The following is a 23,279-nucleotide window of genomic DNA, read 5'->3' as shown; positions in this document are numbered from 1 at the left end:
CACAAGGGCTTTGCTCTTTGTCTGTTTTAACTTGTGTGTGTGTGTGTGTGTGGATTGGGAATGTTTCCTGCTCTCTGTTTAATATTAATGTCTTGCAGCTTTGTGTTTCTTTGATTTTGTAGGATCGACAGGAAAAAAGACAAAACGGAGAGAAAGATTCTGGATAGTCAAGAGAGAGCCTTCTGGGATGTTCACCGTCCTGTGGTGTGTGTGTGTGTGTGACGGGTGGATCCAGTGTGGGATGGGTTGCTGTGTTTGAAGTTCCTGCTCAAACTATGTTGACGCTTGCTTTAGTAAATAAAAATGAGGCACTTTGGGGCAATTTAAATACACATTGAAGTTTCTTGAGTACATAAAAGGATATTTGAGGCAACTTCAAAAGATGTGTAGATGTTCTGCCGATGTGGCAATCTGCAGGACCCCAAAATAGTGTTTAAAAATCTCCACTGATTTCTTCAGTTGCGTTTTGGACATTTATTTGAAGCTGCAAAAACAATTTTGTAATATCATTTGTAGTACTGTCAGTAGATTCAAAATATTTAGTAAACTTTACAATAATATTCAATTTGTTAACATTTAATGCATTAGGTATTTTGAACTAAACATTTTACAGCTTTTATTATTTAGCTTATTGTGAATTTATAAATATACAAATATACAAAATAAAAATACTATTTAAACACTTGAATTGTTAAAATGTATAGAAATGACTTAAATTTACTTAAAAATTAAAATTCTGTCATAATTTACTCGACCTCATGTTGTTTCAAATCTGTTTGACTTTCTGTCTTCTGTAGAACACAAAAGAAGATATTTTAATGTTTCTAATGTTTTTTTCCCCATACAATGGAAGTCAATGGGAACCAAAACCAACATTAATTCAAATATAGTTATTAAATAAAGTTATACTACTGTTTTGTTTTTGTTTGTTTTTTGGTGAACTATCCCTTAAACCCATTTCAATAAATGTTGTAAAAGTAGCCTATTATTCATTGCTATTTTTTATTTATTTTTTATTCCATTAACTAATATTAATGAATAGACCCCTGTTCATAAGTGTTATCGAATAATTAACTTTATAGGTAACACATTAACACGTTAAAAAAAAATCATAGTGGGAAATGTGTACATCGTATCAGTTTTTATAGCTATATTTACATTTGATTGTGATTCACAGCCTGGGTGTGTCAACACCACAGAGATGGACATCAGGAAGTGTCGCCGCTTAAAGAATCCTCAAAGAGTGAAAAAGGTGCTGATGCTGTATTAATGTGTGTACTGTATGTATGAGACCGATGATTGTATTGTAACCCATCTTTGTCTCTGTATCGCAGTCAGTGTATGGGATCGTGGATGACACACAGACTCAGAGTCCTGTACACACACCCTCACAGCAGAGCAGCAAGGACACCAGAGAGGACGTAGAGAAAGAGGTCTGTGCGAAGGATTGTGAATTTGATTCTTGACAGCCTCACAGTGGCTATTAATATTTAGCACGGATCACTCACATGCTCAAGTGGAGATGCTCTGTCTTTTTCAGATTCTTTTCTTGAACACTCAGTTGGATCGACACTGTATGAAAATGTCCAAAGTTGCTGATACGTAGGTCCTCTTTTTTTGTTCTGTCCATGAAACTCAAACTTTGTTAATACTTGCAATTAATATTAGATTATTTGAGGAAAAATTATGCTTGTCAGAGATGGGAATCATCAAGAATGAAATGTTTCCAGTTCTGATTCCTCTTAATGATTTTGATTCCTTATTACTGGTAGTCCTATTTATTATTTTTAAGTACTTGTAAGTTGTAAGTAAATTCAATGTTATTGCCGAGTAGTGCGATCATTTTGATAATAAATAGCTTTGAAAATACTTTTATGCAAGAATTGTTTTAGAGTCAACATTTAAGGTCCGTTCACATCAAGCATAACAACAATTATAACGATAAAGATATAGTTCTAAAAATCATTCTAAATGTAAAAGAATAGCAGAGTCCACACCACAACTATAACAATAACGCCATAGAGGAAAAATAGTGTTCAAATCACTTTCAGAACAATTCTTTTCCAGCTGATGAACGATAAAAACAATGACAGCAAATGAGAATCCATCCAACTTTAAGGAGCTCGAGCATGTCAAGCGGCAGACTACACAACTGCAGTGTGCACTTATAATGAACAAACAATATTGTGCAAACTAATAGTTATTATTATAGTTATCTTAATAGTTATCGTTTTTGGTGTCAATTGGCCTTTATTGCAATCCAGTAACTGGCCTTAACTATTAAACAAACATTTTGGAAACATGTTTCATTCTTTTTTATGTGAAGTTCTACTAAGTAAGGGATAATGTACATCCAGCCGGTTGTTATTTCAGAATAAACCCCCGACAGGGTTAGGAGGTCTCGCATCAGCCTGAAGGGGGTTTATTCTGAGATAACAGCCGGCTGGATGTACATTATCCTGCTTATTACACGGTTACTTGCCACATACCGTAAGTAGCCTAAATAATTGAAATATTGGTTCCACTTTATTTCGATAGTCCACTTTAGACAGTCAACTTACTATAAGTAACTTGTCAACTAACTCTCATTAGAGTATTAGTAGACTTTAGTAGACTGTCAATAGACTGTTAGGTTAGGGTTAGGTGTTAGGGTTCGAGTTAGTAAAATATGTGGACTTGTAGTTGGCAAGTTACTTATTGTCAGTAGAATGTCTGTTGGGGGACCAACAAAATAAAGAGTTTGCAGATATTAAGCAGACAGTCTACTAATACTCTAATGAAAGTTAGTTGACATGTAGCTGCAAAGTTACTTATAGTTAGTAGAATGTCTAAAGTGAACTATCGAAATAATGTGTTACCGAAATATTTTATTAGGTCTTTAAACACAAAGCTTCCACGGAGAGAGCAGTTGCAAGTTCAAACTAGACGGACATTTAAGAGATGCGGTATACAGTCATACCACTTATTACACAGCATTTCAACACATAAGTAATTATGGAGCTAAGAGATATTTAAGATTAAACTGTTTTAAAATTAAAATCGTTTGTATCTTATAATCCAACAATAGTCATGAAAGCAGATGCGTTTGTATAAAACAAGAGAGAGCGAGTCCATGATACTGGATGGCATAGTTAAATGCCGGTAACTGTACACAAAATATTGATTTGACTGAGTTTTAATATTTTATTAGCTTACCGAATGCAAAACTTCCACAGAGAATAACCGTTCCTAGCAAGCGTCTAGTGCTGCTGACTTCAGTAACCCGGATGAGCCTGTTATCTGTGTTCAACGGTTGTTATCGAGGAATAACATACCACTGGATGGTGCGATTGACCAATCAGAATCAAGCATTCCACAGAGCCGTTAACTATCATTAACTTTGTAACTACATGTCAACTAACTCTCATTAAAGTAAAAGTGGATTGTTAGTAGACTGTTAGGTTCGGGTTAGTAGAATAAGTGAACATTTACTTGCAAAAATACTTAGTCAGCAGATGTTTGTTGGGGGACCATCAAAATAAAGTGTTAGCCGATATTAAGCAGACAGTTTATTAATACTCTAATAACTGGTAGCTAACACGTTGTTACAAAGTTATAGTTAGTAGAATGTCTTTATCTAAACTTGTCCCTCAAATCTGATTGGTTAATTGGAATGATGTTACAGTACAATAATATTAAAATATAAACATGATTTCATGCCTTTGTCTTGCAGATTGATGAGTTACACTGAGCAGTATCTTGACTATGACCCCTTTGTGGCAGTACCAGATCCATCTAACCCCTGGATCGGTGATGATGTCACTTTCTGGGAGCTAGAGGCTAGGTATGAAAACATAAATATCGCTCTTTTTAGATTTCTCTCGTCTCTAGTCCGGTTTCAGTAAATGATAGGAAGAGGATGCAGGAGGCCTTAATTGTTAATTGTTAACTTCTGCATTAAATTTATACATTTTTAGATTTTCATTTCTAAAAAAATTCCTATTTTGTTTTTATGATTCTTTATCATTTTGAAGTCCTTGTGTGTGACTGTAATTCTATGTTACTGTTCCCTACATCCCTCAAACTGGGGTCCATCCTAAAATAACATAAAGCTCTGCTGACAATTCCTGAATTGTAGACAAAAATCTCCCTGAAAAAAAAACATGGCAAGCGATAGAACTAAATGTGCAATGAAGATACACAACTGATTTTAAGTCATATATTTCACAGCTTGGTTTGAAAATATATAGGGAAACCTGTAGTTGAGAACATAGGACTGTGAAATTGAGAGTGCGGGGAGACTGATTTGATGACTTAATTCGCAGAGCGGGAGTCATGTTTCCATAGTAACACTGACTACTCTGATTGGTGGACCTCTCGTCTGGATCGTGACTAATGTAGTACCTTGTTTTGAATAACTCAAGTAGTTCAAGTCTGCCGAAGTCCTTATGCTGTTTTGAATTACATAAAACACTGCAGGTTTCTCTGTTTGCCTGAGGCGTTTACACAGCACCTTCAAAGATGCCCTGACAGGAATTAATAAATACATCGCGCACACACACACACACACGCTCATCCTAGAGTTTCATTTCTGGGTGTTCACAATGTGACTCTTGTCACTTAATTATGCAAAAAGAGGTTGATTAATTTTTCTTAAGTTAATTAACAGATATTGAAATTAAGCTGAGTAGTCCTGTGGAGCTTTACATATTGTTACTTACCGTATTCAAAGACTAATATACAAGATATTATTAGACGTGATTAAGTGATCTTGTGTACACACACATAGTCTCTTTCTCTCTTTGTTTTCATCTTTGTCTTGTTAATATGACAGACAATGGTGCATTGTGTTGTTAAAGCAGTCGCTGCTGTCAGTAGATATCGCAAAGAACAATGCAAGTTAAATAAATAAAATACTGTCTCTCTCCCTCCGTCTGTCTGTCTCAGTAAGGACCCGACTCAACAGCGAGTAAAGAAGTGGGGCTTCTCGTTGGACGAGGCTTTAAAGGACCCAGTGGGCCGTGAGCAGTTCCTTAAATTCTTGGAGTCCGAATTCAGCTCCGAGAACCTCCTGTGAGCCTTTCATCACCATATTCCCTTCATTTGCACTTCTGTGACATTTTCCCCTTTATACACATCCCTCTCTTAACCTCCCACTCTGCTGTTAATGACTCGCACAAAATGTAGCAGAACAGGACAAGCAAAAGGTCAGAACTCAACCACAGAGCTGCGCTTTAATATCTAAAGAGCGAGTAAATTCACCGATGGTACATGATCATTAGCACATCCAAAGCCTGATCACTGATGCAATGTGATAAGCTACTGCAAACCACGGGCATCGTGGGGCCAATGAGGCAGCGGTGGGCCCCAGGAGACGCCCAACCAGGACAGCGAGGCCCCGAAGGGAGCTGCGGAGATAATGCAGGTCACTGGAGCCGTAAAGTGACTAGGCTCGAGATAAAATGCTGCTTGTCTTCATGCATCTCTCATCCTTCTCTTTCTCGCATCTCCACGTATCCCCCAGCGAGGCATCTATTAGCGTCTGTGGGGGCTGTCTTATGTGTGCCAGTCTGTGAGGAGAGTGAAAGTGATGTGTCCTCTTGACTGCCTGACTCTCCCCTGGCCCCATTAGGCCCTAAACCACTTCTACGCTGCCGAGATCAATAGAGCTACAGACAACTGTGATATGAGCGGAGGAGTTGCTTCTATCTCTCTCCGTCATGGCAAGCTATGAGTGTGCTAAGTGTGTACTGACTTCAATAATTAACCTGGTGTTTGTTACTAAAGAGTTTGGGCATGCCATTGCCATCAGCGTTGTAAAGAGGGTCCAAAAGTAACACTTGCCAAGTGCTGATTGGGAGTAAAAATTGGCTTTAGGGAGTGAACATGGCCGTGGAACAGCAGCGTAGAGCATGATTTAAATCAAATTGCAGGAATTATAGTCTGGCAATCACTTGTTTACCATAAAATGGCTAAAGGCTTTTTCTTCTTCATAACTTAACATGTATATGCAATATTCCTTGAGGTATTGAAATCGCTTTTGAATGTTTTTCACTTTTGAAATCTGTGTAGAGGGAGATGACCGCACATTTTTCAAGATGACATATTTGTCAATGGAGCTCGGGATCTGTTCCGCACCAAATCCTCCAGCATTGTCCTGTCAGTCATCTCATCTCTCCTTAGTTTATAACTGTAGCGCCCGTCATTCAACTGTACATTAAAACTACTTATACCATGGTCTGGGTGAATACTCGATTCTGATTGGCTGCAGGGTGTCCATTAAAAAGGGATGTAGGACACCTAGTAAAGGAGTTCTAAAACCGTTAGATTTCGATTGTAAAACGAATTAAAATATAAACTAATGTTTTAAAAATGTGTTATTTGGCAAGTGAACATGGTATAAGCGGGTTAATGCTCTTCGAGGTGTCCATTGTCAGGTATTAATGGACGACGGCGAGGCGTGAACCGTCCGACGCGCAGCGGTCCATTAATACCTGACAATGGACACCTCAAAGGGCATTAACCCTTACATATGTTAAAGTTAATTTGATTTGTTCCATCCTCCCATTACCAACACTATATACAGCTGACAATTATTATTGTGTTCTCTTTAGGTTCTGGTTGGCTGTGCAAGATCTGAAGAGCCGCCCCCTGCAGGAAGTGCCAGCTCGTGCTCAGGAGATCTGGCAAGAGTTTCTTGCTGAAGGAGCTCCCAATGCCATCAATCTGGACTCGCACAGCTACGAGCGCACCAGTCAGAATCTCAAAGACGCGGGCCGCTACAGCTTTGAAGATGCCCAGGTGTGTAAGCGGTCACAGGAAGCGGTCCTCACCCGCTGATGGCTTCAGTTCCTTTTCACTATTCCCACCCTTTCTACACTTCTGGGGGAAATGATCCCACTATATGAACTTCTATCTATCAATTGTACATTATTATTATTTTTTGTTATGTTCAATAACCAATGTGTGAACATTTTGTACAGATGATTGAGGGCTTTTAGGTCTTTTGATGGACGGAGGGAGGATTAAAGCTGCACTTAGGGACAAGTTGTGCCCAAGGCAGAATCTTTTTCATTCTTTGAATTGATGAGGAGGAACTTAAAGGCTCTGGGCCGTTCGGGGAGATTGATGCTCAGTAATGCTGATAGATCATCTGTTCCTTGTCCTTGTCCCCACGGCTTTGTTGAAGAGAGTTTGCCCGTATGTCTGTCTCCTTCATTTATCTACATTTACATGGTTGATGAAAGAGACAGAATAACAGGCATTTGAATGCTCAAAGAAGCAGAGGAAAATACACCATCTCTTTGGAGTTATGAAATCCGTGTTTATTCCAGAAACTGTCACCAGCTACAAGCTTACTGCTTTCAGAAAATTCAAAGCAGAATAATTGAAGAATGTTAAAGAATTCATGAAATTACTGCTCAGTCTCGCAAGATACTTGCTAGGAGTCTGTCAAGGGGATTACGCTTAATTGTGAAAATAAAGGAAGAAAAAAAAGTGCAACATTACTTTTGAAGAAGCAAAGTTCAAACTCCTGCTGCAAGATATGCCTTATCAGATGTAGATTGATACTTCCTTTGGGATAACCTACAGATTTATTTCTGTTTGCATATGTGGAGTTTGAGATAAGAAGCAGGATCATGAGGACAGGAAGCTGGTTTTTAGGAGATTCTTGGCTCATTCTCATTACTTTGCAATGAGGCGCTTTTCTTTCTCCTTCCTGTCAGCCTCCAATGTTTTTCTCTTTCAGGACCACATCTACAAGCTGATGAAGAGTGACAGCTACCCTCGTTTCCTGCGCTCCAATGCTTACCAGGACCTCCTGCTGGCCAGAAAGAAGGTTAGTCTCAATCTCAAGTGTCTCTCGTGGCAATTTCTGCCGTGTGTAATGAATCTGGATACTTTCTTCTGCATTTTTTTCCCCCAGTACTTATTCACATTCCCTTAGCAAAACCTTCACAACAAAAATCAGTGCGTCTCAGGTGTGCTGTAAGAAAAATATCCATTTTCAGCTAGGACATCTTCCATTAAGTTTACAGACGTTTCCTTTAGTACAAAAACCTAATACAGTGCGTAATAAAAAAATGAGGGAAACACCTGTAAAAAGTCAATACAGAAAATAAATTAAGACCATTTTTTACTTTTTTCTGTTTCTTGGACGTTGGCGATACATGCTAATTGTTAGCCAAAATATATACGTATATACCAGTGTATATATATAATTTTTTTGTTTTGTTTTTTTGATCCGACCATACAAAATGAAGATTTAGAAAGACAGCTTAAAACTAAAATCTCATTTTTATTGTCGGTGGTTTTGGACAGTATTTCAGCCCTTAATTTCATTTTGACTAAAAACAAAAGCTCTGAAACGAGTGTTCAATTTGCACTTATTAAAACATACTAAGCCAACTTATCTTCTAATGGCCAACTTAAGCCGGCCGGGGACACACTTTAACGTCTGTAACAATGTCATTTGCTACGACTGATCATGCGCAAACGCGGCGAGTCCGAGACGGTTGCGTTCAGTCAGTGTTTAAAATCTGCTCCAGTCGTTGGAAACCGTCTGTGAGTGTGTTCAGTTCAACTTCAGTCTTAGAATGTTTCTAGTCGTGAAGTGTGTCCCCGGCATTACTCTACTGCCAACTTGTAATGACTAAACATGGGAACCGTTGTGCAGTTTAATTTGGTCTTGGCCCCAGTGATTAACATGAATTGTCCTGAATGTTTTTGCACTAACACATGTTAACCTGGTGCTGTGCGCTGTATCTCCCCTGTTCTCCTCCATTAACCTGGGCTCCACAGCCTGAGACTGAGCAAGGCCGCCGCACATCCCTGGAGAAATTCACTCGCACTGTGGTGAGTCGCTCCTGAAATAACCATCCTTTTTTAACTGTACCTCAAACTTCTGGAAGGTGGTCAGATGTGATCACAAGAAAATGGGATATTCCTGAGAAACATGTAACGGTTTCAATAGGATTTCACCGTCATTTTTATTTTATTTATGCTGTCACTGGACAGATTTTATTTTAATTGATTATTTCACTGGACAGTGAAGTTAATTTGATATAGATATAGTATATATTTAGAAATAATTCTACATATTTTAACAGTGTTTTTGATTTTTTTAACTTTTTAAAATTGTATTTAATTTCACCCACCTCTGTATTTGATAATAATGTAAACAAATAAATACTGTGTGTGTGTTTAATTACGTTATTTTTAAAATCTAGAATTGATGTACCCCTATCTTTGAAATAAATACATTACATAGAAAATAGAAATACATATAGTACATGCAATTTCTACTGTATTTTTATTTATGTAAAAATAAAAAATGTATGTGCCGGTATTGTATAAATGATGAGCCACTATATTTGGAATTTGCTGATTAATGTTATTGATCAATAAGTTTTTTCCTCACTGACTCTTTAACAGAGTTTTGGCATTTAATAATAATGTAACTGTGTTCCAGGGCAAGTCTCTGACAAGTAAACGTCTGACGGGCCTCATGCAGTCGTCCTGACGAGTCCTGGCGTTTCAGAAGTCCAGACCCCTCCAGAGAAATGGCAGTTTTTTGGGGTGGAAGCATCGTGGCCACGGCGGGCCATGTGTACGGACCACCCTCTCTCCAAACCCCCCCCGAACACCGCACAGCTACCGACTCTAGATGGCAGCATGCAATAAGTCCAAGAAAATCTCCAGACGGCAGCAGTGTTGTCTGCGCCTATTAAATCAGCGACTGCACAGACTGCATACATGAATGTCAGATTTCCCAGTACCATCTAGAGAAGCATTATACGTTTATATGATACCTATAACCAAACTGCAGAAAGGACAGGACTGTCTCGCTGGATATCCATTTAAAAACGTTCATTGTCAGATTTAAAGCAAGGTGTGCAGTAATGAGTCCGCCAACGATTAATCCGATGAAGCGAGGATGTGTCTCAAATCTTCAGAGCATTCCAAAGGAGTGAGGAACGTGTCAAGGGCTTTCAGTGACTGTGCTTAAGGGTTGCACAGAACTTTTCTCTGTGTTGAACGGTCACTGAATATGAAGAATGAATGTGGATCAGAAAAGCACATTGTTATTACTCCTGCCATTTTGAAGAAACTAGAATTATTTATTCTGTCTACTGGATGTGTTATACTCGCCTATTAGCACATGATACTTCTAACTGAGATGAGAATGATGTAGAGGGATACCTTTTAGACTCAGTTTTATTGAGGAATAAAGAAATAATTATGAAATTGGGCATCTGATATTACTGTATATTTGAAACCAACACATTGGTTCTTGTCAGCTATGTTTGTCTTAATGTAAGGTATTATATTCAATGTAGAATGTAAGCGCTTCATGCCGCTTAGTGTCGGTGTAGTGATGATGATGATGATGATTTGCTCTGAGCACAAATATCTGGGGATCACAGCACTTCACTCTTAATATATCAACAGTAGACAGTTTTTCTGGGATTACCATCTATTAGAAAAGTATTTTTGCAGGACATCGAGCAGCCAACCAATCTGCATACACAGTTCCCTGAAGCAGCATCACTGCCAGAGACACATCTGAGTGACATGAATTCTCTCATTTGCCCACAAGAAATGTGTTCGGTTAACATTTCCTCTACACATTTCCAGGTAGTTGATTTGACTCATAACTGTACATTAGGTTTAAATGGAATGTATAGACTTCAGCAATCCTGAATATGGAAGATTATGTGTAGAATACGTAACGTGGAATATAACTTAGAGGCACAAGTGCCATATTCAGCACAAAACTATGCATGGAATATTTCTAAAGACTTATTGCCTTTAGGTTGTTTTGTTTTTTTATTGAAAAAAAGGATGAGGACGCAATAGGTCAAGATAATGGAAAGGAGGAACTGAAGTCCTGAGATCTTCAATAAACCTTCATTTGGAGAGCTCAAGAATGCTTTTTCATTTCTCTGCTCGGACCATTTTGTCATGTATTTTTAGTTCGAACTGTCCGTGATGGTCCATTAAACATCTATTAAATGTTTGTTGTGGCATATGTGGCTATGTCAGAGAATTGTGATTCCATGAGCTAAATTTAACTTAAATAATGTCAGTAAAGCTGTTGGGGTAAGATTTTATGAAACTGAACCGAGATATCAGCACTAAATGTATAGGAAAGGTGTCTGTTAATGTGTGTGTGCTGCTCTCTAGTGGTAAGCTTGAGCGGTACAACCAATTTCGTGGAAAAAAAACAACAAAACAACATGAAATCAGCAGAGCCTTGGATTTAATTATATTTTTATTACATTTTACATTGGATAAGAAGAAAAGGGCATAAGAAATAATAAAAAACTAAGTACAAAACGATTCTCGTGACTGGAAAGGATTAAAAAGTATTCAACATTTGTGTTTGTATTACAGGAGATTATATACAAGAAATGTCATTATAACAGGCCATGACTCAAATTAATTGGAATGATTATCGTCCTTAAAACTCAAAACGTGAGTTTTTCTATTCTTGGACTAGAAGAAATCCGTTCGTATTGCACGACTCTCTCTACACTTCTTTTGAAGCTGCTACTTAACTATATGGTATTTTTTTTAAAGATAGTTCAGCCAAAAATTAAAATTAATTTACTCTCCCTCAAGTTGTTCCAAACATGTACGAATTTCTTTCTTTTGCCGAACACAAAAGAAAATATTGTTAGTAAACAGTTGATATTTCATTAACTTCCATATAGGCTAGGGAAGTTAATGGGGTCCATCAACTGTTTGACTACCGACATTCTTCTAAATATCTTATTTTGTGTTCAGCAGAATAAAGACATTCATACAGGTTTGGAACAGCTTGAGGGAAGATTAAATGATTACTTTTTTGGGTGAACTATCCTTTTAACCACAGGCAATGAAATATATAACACTTTTACTTTAGAAAAGAAGACCTCATTATTTAAAACAAGGCGCTTGTTCGCCCGATCGATATCCTATCTTTGTAAATATCCCAAAAAAGTACATTAACCCAGGATTTACATTTGTACAGTGAGACATCTCGAAACCTGAATACAGTGCAAAACATGAAAAAAGATAACCCGGGAATTAGAACGGGTTAACAATTTTAAGTGTGAGAAGTTACTGCATCAGCGGTTAGTTCTTTTTCTTTTTTTCTTCTTCTAAACAAAAATCATTATATTCCCAAAGGCTTACCTATGGTTAGATAAAGAGACACAAAACTACTTTGATTTTGGAACGTTTAAGACATTGCTCACTTCTTTTTACCATGTTAATACCAATATCTCACTGGCAAAGAATCATCTGCCAAAAAACAAATGTTAATGTAGATGACCTTTGAAATAGACAAAAATGCATAGCTAAAATATTCAACAGATCGCCGGATCTGGAGAGTGTTGATGAATTGGCTCTGAAAATAGAGCCTCTAATGTATTATACAGGTGAAGGAGCTGGGAATGACATGAGAGAATGTCCAGATGGAAATAGAAATGCTAATATATCATGAGCAAAGAAATACAAAATGGAGTGAACAGATGTTTCACTCACAGAGGTATGAAGGGCTCCGAACGGGCGGATGGAACAATAGAAAGTTCTATGACACAAAACTAAAATGTTCCTGGAGCATAACCAGATATTTCAAACACAGAAGAACAGTCAATGTGTTTACATTTAATAGTTAGAAAATAGAACCTAAAGGGAAAAAAGCAGGCTTAAAAAGACAACACAACGCATGCCAGTATTGTCATTGCACAAAGAAAAGCATTAGGTGTATTTGAATATGATGGCTTATCATGTAATTTACCAACCACACGATTGTCTACTAAATTATATAAAAAGAACAAATAAAAAATACATTATTTTCCAGTCCTGATAATAGTAAAAACTATAAGTGCTGCTTTGATGCATGGAAAACTTCTTGCCATTTAGATAAAGATTGCTTTCACAATAACTCTCAGGTACTGAGCTCTAAATGTCGACCTGTTTCAACGAAATAATGCCTTAGAATCACAGCTCAGGAGATTTTTGTGTGCACAAGAGGTCAATTATCACTTCATTCAGTCGCAATATAGTTCTACAACTGGTTTTGCTATTTGACTAAGTACTTTTCATATAAATATGAGTTGTATTTCTAGGCGAGCAGACAATCTGGACTCAATCCTGCCTTTGGATTCGTATGTTTGTGACCTGTCGATTGCCTAGACTTGATTGAGGGAATGTTTGTAACACAGAGGTTGAGGAAATCTCCACTTCACACTACAGGAGGAAAACTAGAGGAAAACAGGACAGGATGAACATCCATCCTGAGTCTGCTGTGTGTGTGTCTGTATGTGTCAACGCTTACGGCTCTCCGAAACCAGATGCCTTATCCTTCAGCAGATCAAGACACAGATGACAACTCCAACTTCCTGTGGATGCAGATAGACAAATGTAAAGGACTAGATCGACCAATGATCGAGCAGTTCTCTAAAATAGCTCAGAGATACATCTCATGAAGCTTCATTTGGCAATCATATATATGTAACCCTTCCATTGGTCCTACTCGCTCTGTGCTGGCCTCGAACCCGGGTCTCCGGCGTAAGAGTCAGGCGTTCTAACAAGAAGGCTAAAGACTGCAGCCCTTAGCATTAGTCGCTAGAGCGCCTATTGAGATCAGAGGAGTGAGGTTTACTCGCACAGCAACTACTACTGTAGCTGGCCTCCATTACACTCACCCCCTAAACCTCACTCCCATCCGGGTCACGGCACCAATGCAACCCTTCCACCCGGATCCTACTCGCCCCGCTCTGTGCTGGCCTCGAACCCGGGTCACTGGTGTGAGAGTCAGGCGCTCTAACAATGAGGCTAAAGACTGCAGCCCTTCGCATTAGTCGCTAGAGCGCCTATTGAGATCAGAGTGAGGTTTACTCGCACAGCGACTACTAGCTGGCCTCCGTTACACTCAGCCCCCCAAAACCTCACTCCCATCCGGGTCACGGCACCAATGCAACCCTTCCACACGGGTCCTACTCCGGCGTGAGAGTCAGGCGCTCTAACAAGGAGGCTAAAGACTGCAGCCATTAGCGTGTATTGAGATCAGAGGAGTGAGGTTTACTCGCACAGCGACTACTAGCTGGCCTCCGTTACATATAGACAGAGCACAACACAGTGTTACAAATTCTGACAATAAAAGAACAAGGAAACAAACAGGGTCGACAGCCAGGAAGAAGAAAAAGAGGATTAAGGATGCATGGTGGAAGGGTACAGAGGAAAAACAGTGGAAGAGGTAGAAGTGTTTATGATGAAATAAGGGCCACTATTGTCATGACCTTCAGGCAGAGGCGAGTCGAAAGGTGCAGCCGAATGTTGGGAGAACAACCGTGTCCTCAATCATTCAGATGTTTGTAGACAAGAACAAGTGTGTAATCAGACAGTGTTAACTATACTGTATACTTACTGTAATGTTAGATTACAGTAGTCCACTTGTATTTTACATTATACAGTAAATATACTTTATAGAGACATAATAGCCCCATTCACACAGCACTTTGAACCCGGCAAATTGCCGGCAAATTGCCGGAACGCCTTCTGTGTGAACGCAAACACGACCCGGGTTTAATGCCGGGATCGATGCCGGGTTGGGGACCTAGTAACATTGCCGTGTTCAGACCCGGAACGCGCGCTGTGTGAACAAAAGCCAGTACAAATGCCGTAAGGGGTGTGTCGTAGTGATGATGCACGAGCCTTCGCAATGACGTAGTTATCGTGCGACTCTGTTAGAAGAAAGTTTGTGTTCGTCATCGATACAAGAAAGAACGAAAAGATGTCTGCAAACTGGACTGAAGCAGAGACCCGAGAGCTCCTTGCAATCCGCGCCGAAGCTGAGATCGTTCGCCAGCTTTGTGGAACGGTACGTGATGCGTTAGTGTACGACCGAATCCGAAAAAAAATGATCGAGCGTGGTTTCTCGAGATCGAAAGCGCACATCATAACGTCACGCGTCTATCCGGGACATACCCGGGTTGTGTGTGAACGCGCTCTCTGATTCCGGCAAATCACTGGCAGTGTGAATGAACCATTTTCAAACGAACCCGGGTCAAATCCCGGGTCACTTTATCCGTGTATTTTCCGGAATCTCTGTGTGAAAGGGGCTAATGTAACACAAACACACACATATATACAGTGTGTGTGTTTGGTGTATATATATACATCTTTTTATTCTTTATATCGCATTTATATCGCAACAGACCAACGATAAAACCATAACTGAAACCTGTCCAATCTATATCCCACACGGAGACAGAGCGAAGTGTAAATGTGTACTGTTGAAATGTTTATATGCCATACAGATAAAGTGCAGTCTTGCTCATTTTCAGTCATTGTCATCAAAATTCTGACTATATTGACAACATCTTGATTGTGAAAAATGATACAAGGACTTGTCATTCTGATGGCACTGATATGTTTATTGACATAAATACTTTTGAGAGATGAACTAAGGATTCTGAGCAGGTTACAGGGTTCTGCAGGCGTGTGGTGCTGTTCGTACGAACTGTTTTGAGAAATGCACTTACTGGTTTGCAAATCTTAAGGATGATTCAAGAAATGTACCAAAGGGACTGAGAAAAACTCATACATTTGCATGTTATTATAGGCCAGACGTAAAAAGTAACAATCCAACACAACACTATGGCAAAATTTTAGAATTGGAACTGCAAATGATTAGTGATCTTTCATATGTATATTGTCATTATCTGCTGTGAAGTGATCTTACCCTCAGGTGGCTGTGTCATAGGAGGCTTGAGGCAGTACATGTGGTATCCCCGATCACAGTCATCGCAGAACAGAAGCTGATCCTACAAGAGGACGGCATCACCAAGCTGTTAACACTCTCTCTCACACGCACACGCACACACACACGCACACGCACACGCACACTCTCTCTCTCTCTCTCTCTCTCTCTCTCTCTCTCTCTCTCTCTCTCTCTCTCTCTCTCTCTCTCATATGAGGAGGCTGGCATATAATTCAAATATTAGCAATAATTTCAAATGTACATGTAGAGTACTTTGGGAGTCTTGTTTGAGATGTTGGAAATAATATAAACACTGTCTTTATGCTCTCGGCACACTATTTGATCTGTCCTCCATCAGCATTGGAACACTCACGTCGTTCTCTGAGGTGCCACACAGACTGCAGGATTTGCACTCGATGCACTGCCACTGGTATGTGCGCACAGCCTGCATCATGTTGTCTGTGAACTGCAGACACGAAGGATGGCCTGGTGACAGAGAAAGATGAGAGGATAATCTGACGGAAAGCAGTGGAGCTAAACTCAGACATTAACAACTCTTAGATCATTTTCGGATGTACTAAGCAATTTATTAGAGAAAAACACAAATCCACATAAAATGTCATAAGACTAATCATTAAATAGTTTATTAATGTAATTTATGTACTTTAAGATGGATGGATGATAGACAGACAAATAGATATAAATGGATGGATGGATGGATATACAGACAGATAGATAGATGGATGGATGGATAGATAGATGGTAGCAGATGAACGTATAAAACAAGTGATTACACACGATTTGTATGAACGAACGAACAACAGTTTCCTACAACAGCTCCACCTTCTGTTCTGCCCTCCATACACCGAGAGGGTGAGCACAGGTTTGGAAAATGCCAGATGGTTCTGTAATCTCTCATATCTACCCCTCTCTCTCTCTCTCTCTCTCTCTCTCTCTCTCTCTCTCTCTGTCTGTCTTTTAGGGAGGTGTCATTTCCTCGGCCTGCTCATTTCCTCAACGAGACTGAGAACAGCCGGCTCCTCTTGCTTGGATGCCCAGTAGAGCATGTGCAGTTTTCCCAGTTTGGAGAGCATGTGGGGTCTTGGCTTGAAGTGGGATGTTATGTGAGGCTCTTTCCCTACGAGCGTTGCTACAGTACCTCTTCCTCTTCGTGGATCTGTCCCTGGTCTGCAGAACTGTGTTGAGTACATTATGCCACATTATGCCGACATGCATCTTTTGCCTTGATTCATTCCCTGCAAGTGTAATGAAACATGCCTGATGTTGATTCATCAGTACATCATAATGTGCATCAAAAGTCAGATATGAAAAATTCTATGTATAAAAAATATTTTTTTTACGTCTAATATTTTGATAGAGTACTCCAAGTTGCATTGAAACTATAAACTGCAATGGCCCCAAATCATTTGGTCACAAGCAACACTCAAAAATGTGTGAATGTCTTTGTCTAATGCAAGAAAGTGGAATTTATTTTAAAGAAATATGGCACACATTTTTCAAACCAAAAATTTCACAAAAATAAGTTTGCTAGGTTTCAATGTATAAAACAATATACCATTCAAAATAAAGGCCATTTTGTGACACTTAGTGAAACATTCATTGGAGCTTGATGGGAACTGACTTCATGCATCCACTTAAAAAACGGCTCATAAAGTGGTTCGTTCTGAGATGAGCTTTAGGATCTTTTCCTTGCAGAATTAGTTTGATATTTTATGGTCTGGTTTCACAGACAGGGCTTAGATTACGCCAGGATTAGGCCTTAGTTCATAGCTTTTATAAACATGCCTAAGAAAAAACATTACTGGTTTGCATCTTGAGACAAAACAATGGCACTGACATATTTTAAGATACGTCAGTGCAAGTTGCTTTCAGTTAAGACAGCTCAAACATGCATTTTAGTCTGGGACTAGCTTAAGCCTTGTCTGTGAATCTAATGTAGTGTCATTCAGACATTTGTAAGTGTTCAAATACTGTTTGAGGTCACTGCATATAACATGTCCCCTGTTTCCCTTCCTTGAAACAAAATTAACTCAGAGTAATTCATAAAATGAAAAATGTTTAATGTTTTCAGTAACAAAATCCAGTGAAAGACTTGCAGGCTGACATTTGGAGTAACAGGACTCAGCAGCGACCACAGCAGGGACGACGGGTTGCATGAAGTGTGTACTGTGTGGTTTGTTCCACAGGTCTGCATGACACAGAAGCAGTTACAAGCATCATCTCTAGCCATGTTGCCCTTTGGCTTAGTATTAAATGAAATGAACTTCAAATGTTAAACAAAGTTTAGACATTGAAACACTGGGAGAAATATCATCAAGAGCCGTTTAAGAACAACTGGTTTAGCCTGCAACAATTTGTGGGCTTATATACATTATACAATATCTTAATAAATTATAGTTTTGTTTTCAAAAATGATGCCCTGAAATAGAGACAAGATCGAAAGCATTAATATGGAACATTTTTCGCAACAGTTTAAATTGAAAAGTGACACATGAGTTCACCATAACAATAAATAGAAGAGCTTTTAAAGAGCGGATATAGCTAATTTTGTTCATACAAAATGGATACAATGAAATTTCCCCATATTAACTGGGTGATGTCCCTGTGACTAGTGTGTGTATTGTGCCATTTATTGCATGTATTCTGCTTTCTAGTTCACATTTGCTGCATTTCCCATTGAATGTAGGAAGCTTATGTGCTTGCAATCCAGTGTATTATTTGCAGTTACACATACAGTCAATCCTCAGAGCTGGATCTGAGGTGAATGGTCCAGATTTGATTTGCAAAACAAAGCCTTCATGGGAATCATTGCACATATGCTACAAGTGTACCCCTTCTTGTACCTGTTGTTTAAGGAGAGTTTCCTGAATAGTAAAGGGAAGTTACTCCAAAAATATGAGTCAGTCCTTTTTCTTCTTCTACTCAACAAAACTAGGGAGAGGCCAAGTATCATGTATCCTCCAGTAAACTGATTTCAAATGTCTTTTTGTTGTCGTTGTTGTTGTAGTAGCTGTCCTGAGAAAGGAGGAGAGATGGACATTTAAATGCCAACTGGCTCTTACCTCTCTGCAAACTGTCCTCCCTTCCCTCTGGATCCAATCAGGGCCTGGCCTCAGCCCTCTCTGCCTTCTCCTCATCCCTTTCTTTGCAAATATTGTATTTAACCAGAGGTAGGAACAAAAAACCCTCTTCACTGTCCGACCTACAGACACATGTTGAGTATTTTCTCCTCCTTGAGGTTTGAAATGCTGTAATGTCTATTTCTAAAGTTAATTTCCACATAGTAGGCATTTTATCTTACATGGCGATGTGTAATCAACGTCCACACACTGGGAACGTCAGTGTTTTCCATTTTGGGAAAACAAACAGTCCAGAAGTAATGGCTCCTCTGTCCTCTGATAACTAGCACCTCTCAGTATACAGAAGTGAGAAGCAATTAAAAACAACATTCCTTAATTTATAAAAGGCTGCAACTTGTCCTTTGAAAGCAATTCCTGAAGTTAACTTTGTGTCTGGAGTCGTGAATCCATTATGCATGCTGCTGCAAAACAACAGGAAAAAAGGAAAAGAAAAAAACAGGCAGCAGACACATGCCGAAAGTTTCTCTGATGCTGTTTGCTTGAGGTTTCTCCTTTGTCTATCTGTACTGAGGTGAGCCTGTGCTGTCGTCGGACAGAAGCCCGTCCAGGTCGTCCTCCTCAAAGCCGTGAAAGGTGGACGCCTCGCTTTCTGACGTGTCGCCGAACATGTCCAGAACTCCACCCGTCCTCCTCTTCGCCCTGGTCCCAGCGACGCGATCAGCTGACATGCATGACGGACATATCAGCATCACAGTGGAAACACACACAAGTAACACTGCAGTCAGCTAGGACTCACACTCCTCTGAGCTTGGACAACTTGCAGTACTTGCAGCTACTCATACATTAAGGGACTACGGCTTGCATGTCTGATGCCCTTGCAACTGCCTGAATATGTGCTTATCATTGGCTGTAGATAAAAGCGCCTTAATAGCTGTATGTGAATCATGAATCTTTTAAAGGGAGAGCTCACCCAAAATTAAAATTCGGTCATTATTCACTCCCTGAATGTTGTTCCAAACCTGTATGACTTGAACAACGTGAAGGTGAGTAATTAATGACAAAATTTTCATTTCTGGATGAACCATACCTTTTATCAATATTTGTTTTTACTGAAGAATACATCATTTGGTCTCTCCCTGTGCTTGCTATACCCTTTCGATTATGAGAAGGCAATGGATCACACAGCCAAAAAAGAACAAAACATAAAGAATGGAAGCATATGAGCAAAATGAATATGAGAATAGTTTTGTACATGTGAACTGGGATAATTGATAATGCCCTAAACAGTTAAATTTGAGCATGTTAAGAGTTAAATAATTTAAGGAAATATACATGGGACCCTTCCAGGACCATTTGCTAGCAAGAGTAAAACAAAAAACGCAAAACACAAGCACTCGAAGAGAACAAAAAGGCCACGTCACATTTAAATGCTCATTCTCATCACTGCAGGATTTGGCTCACACATCTACACTTACAAACACACATTCTAAATGCAAGCAGAATAAAACATTTTTTTTTAAAGAAAATTATTTTTTAAAGACCGGAAATAATTACAGAGAGCAAATGTTCTCCGCCACCTTGTTAACTTTTCGAACCGACCTAAGCAATCTAAATGAGTCTTATGTTTATCTACTTATATCTTACCACGCACGCACTCTTTCACAGTAAAACCTAAAAGCATCGTGTTGGAATTCACACTCATCTTCAGTGAGCTTTAAGCTCCGCCTTCTTTGATCTGATTGGTCACCATTATGATATTAACGAGCGCTGTTAGACCGCTGCGTCAGACCAGCCTAAAAATGTACATTGTTAAACTGTCTGCCATCCTAACAGCAAACAGAGCGATGCATAATGGATGGCAGCATAAAGAAATATCAAATATTGGTCGGGTCTAGTCCCCCTCATTGCCTATGGTGGTTACGGCCCTGATGTAAGATGCTTTTGGACTTTATGATTTTGGCATCAGCCTCGCAAAAGGGCATTATTTAATGTTTTCTTTTGCTTTAGTAGAATACAGAATATCACCTGCTTTCTCCTTCTGACTGTGAATGGACTGCGACCTAGCCATGGTCACAACAGTCTTAGCAGAAAATTAATATCAGAGGATTTTTATTGAAATGTCTTTTTGTATGGCATCAAAATCTTGGCAGTAAGATTTTCTAATATTAAAAAAAAGTATTTTATATTAGAACGAGGAAATAATGCAAATAGACAACGGTATTAATTAATTAATTTGATCTGTATTTTATTTCCATGATTCTACATTTTAAGAGAAAAAATGTAAATATTATTGCTAAGATTTTTTTGTTGTTGTTTTGTTGCACAAAATATATTGAAGTAAAAATCAAATAGTAATTATTCATTCTCTCAAGTAACATGCAGGATAAATCCAAAAGTTATTAAGTGCAGTCAAATACTTTTATATTGTGATATTTTGTATTACGTAACTGATTACATTTAGTAAGTAAATGATACTGTCCCATCTCTGCTCACATGTTGCTTTTAATGCAACGTGTTTCTAAATGGCGCAAGAATTCAAGACGACAACAGATAAACAACTGTATGAAAGCAGAGGTAATCTGCATTAGTGGTCCACCGATATCGCCATGGCCAATACATCGACCGATATTTGCCATTTTTAAATATCTAATAAACATTTAATTTCTCAACCCGTGCAGACTTTATCAAATCCAGCTGTGAGATCTTCTGAAGTGTGCATTTTGTAGCCTGGATAAAAACGTGTGTATTCTGTGTGTGACGGCCAGTCTGTGTGGACGTGGACAGGAGAGTCCGCTTCACTGGAGACGCACGATCGACAAACTTTAAACCCTTGATTTCAAAATATTCTGCACTATATCCAGTTCATTATGTGTTCACACAGTTTCACATATATGCTGTGTGTAAAATTTGTGTTTTCTTGCCTTTATTTAAAAAATATGATTCCCAGTGTGCACAAACTTACCAGATTACCGATTGTCCTGTTGGTAACTTCCTTTTAATTCATTCTTTTATTATCTTTCTATTCATATTTCTTTATTTGTGAAAATACTGCAATAGGATTATATAATTAAGAAGTTGCCATCTAAATTATAAATCTGTTTATTTTACAGATGTATTTTTTTAAATCAATTTCGAATTATTTATTTCGAATTTATAAAATATTAAGTAAAATAGGATAAATATATTGGCTTTATATCGGCCACCCTGCTCTCTAAGATATCGCATCGGCCATACATTTTTCTAATATCGGTCGACCACTAATCTGCATATCTCTGAACCCACTGTGCTGATTTCCGGGGCACAGATTAAACCTAGTCTGGTTTTAAATCACTGCTAATGGCAACTCTCCATTAATAAGCCTTTTTAATAGTATTAATCTGTGTCTGGGAAATCATTTCAATATGACACGGTTATGCCAAGCCAAACCCAAATCACACTCAGCGAAACTCCATAAAACAAATAAACAAACATGCTCTAGCAAAAAACACGAAAAGATGGGATATGCACAAACAAGCTGATGAAATGTGCTATTGATGCATGGCATGATAAAGCATTTCAATTTGACTTTCGATGGATAGCTTTTTCAGAACTCAAAAATATATTAAAAATAATTATTATAATAATTGGTCATAATTTCTAGAAAATAAAATATAAATGTTATGTGCATGACATTTCTATGTATGTATAAAAGCTAAATGTTTTTTTCTGTTGTCCAATGTGTATGTGTGCAAACCCTCAAACTTTTTCACATTAAATTCCCTTAAAAAGAAGAATGATGTGTGTATAATGATCATACATTTCTGCTTCCTTTAAATAGAAGACTAACATGACATAAACTTAATACGTCAATAAAACAAACATCTATGCGCTTCTGATTTGTAGTCAAAGTCAAGGTTTTACTGACCAAATATACTATACCTTCTGTAATCTGGCCCATTTTAGAGCACCATTACATTGATTACAGAGAGAGAGAGAAATCTCTGAATACAGGGCAATATATTTTACAAATATGTCTTTAAAAACATTTCTATCGGCTATGCCATAGTAAAACTCTCTCTCAGAGTGAGAATAAGGCTAGATGGAGGTGAAACTAGCCTACTTGATCTAACATGAGCAGATACTGTAACTGTAACTGTGAGTAATAGAGAATACAGTGAAGTGAATGGACTCACCAGAGCGGCCGCAGTCTGAACAGGAAACCAGCTCCTCTGCCTGGCCCGTCTTCCTGTTAGAGCCTGAGTCTCCCAGACAGAAGTCACAGTAGTCATTAGGGATGATCGTGCCATCAGGCCCTTTCTGTGCTGTAAAAATAGTGCAAATTAAAATAAAGTTAACTATGACTAGATTTGAGCATTGAAAAGTATCAATAGAAAATATTTCCATCTACCGTAATTAGAATGAAATATCTCCATAGATATGTGTGTGTAATGTATTACATGTGTTTC

General features: G+C 38.6%; 2 protein-coding genes across 8 annotated transcripts in view; one reads left to right on the top strand and one right to left on the bottom strand.

The window, feature by feature from the left end:
- Positions 1-11,004, top strand: part of rgs6 (regulator of G protein signaling 6) — a 73,584-nt gene extending 62,580 nt beyond the window's left edge. For all 4 annotated transcript variants that reach the window (XM_079639407.1, XM_079639405.1, XM_079639404.1 and 1 more), the window contains 10 exons: positions 123-204; positions 1,178-1,252; positions 1,335-1,433; positions 1,541-1,602; positions 3,713-3,823; positions 4,927-5,052; positions 6,594-6,780; positions 7,730-7,819; positions 8,782-8,835; positions 9,452-11,004. In XM_079639407.1, the coding sequence (XP_079495533.1) occupies positions 123-204; positions 1,178-1,252; positions 1,335-1,433; positions 1,541-1,602; positions 3,713-3,823; positions 4,927-5,052; positions 6,594-6,780; positions 7,730-7,819; positions 8,782-8,835; positions 9,452-9,502 (937 nt within the window). In that variant the 3' untranslated portion in view covers positions 9,503-11,004. The remainder of the gene's footprint in view (positions 1-122; positions 205-1,177; positions 1,253-1,334; positions 1,434-1,540; positions 1,603-3,712; positions 3,824-4,926; positions 5,053-6,593; positions 6,781-7,729; positions 7,820-8,781; positions 8,836-9,451) is intronic.
- Positions 11,005-11,226: 222 nt separating this feature from the next.
- dpf3 (double PHD fingers 3) overlaps positions 11,227-23,279 on the bottom strand; it is a 38,396-nt gene continuing 26,343 nt past the window's right edge. For 2 of the 4 annotated variants that reach the window (XM_079639408.1, XM_079639409.1), the window contains 4 exons: positions 23,007-23,135; positions 16,107-16,219; positions 15,716-15,797; positions 11,227-13,370 (listed from right to left, as the gene is read on the bottom strand). In XM_079639408.1, coding sequence (XP_079495534.1) covers positions 13,303-13,370; positions 15,716-15,797; positions 16,107-16,219; positions 23,007-23,135 — 392 coding nt within the window. In that variant the 3' untranslated portion in view covers positions 11,227-13,302. Of the gene's footprint in view, positions 13,371-15,715; positions 15,798-16,106; positions 16,220-17,791; positions 19,556-23,006; positions 23,136-23,279 lie in introns of those variants that run through there. The other 2 variants (XM_079639410.1, XM_079639411.1) reach the window with 2 other exon arrangements.

This window comes from Phoxinus phoxinus (genome assembly GCF_949152265.1).
Source record: "Phoxinus phoxinus genome assembly, chromosome: 16".
Taxonomy (NCBI): Eukaryota; Metazoa; Chordata; class Actinopteri; order Cypriniformes; family Leuciscidae; genus Phoxinus; species Phoxinus phoxinus.
Note: the sequence above shows the minus strand (reverse complement) of the source record. Positions and strands in the feature narration are given on the sequence as shown.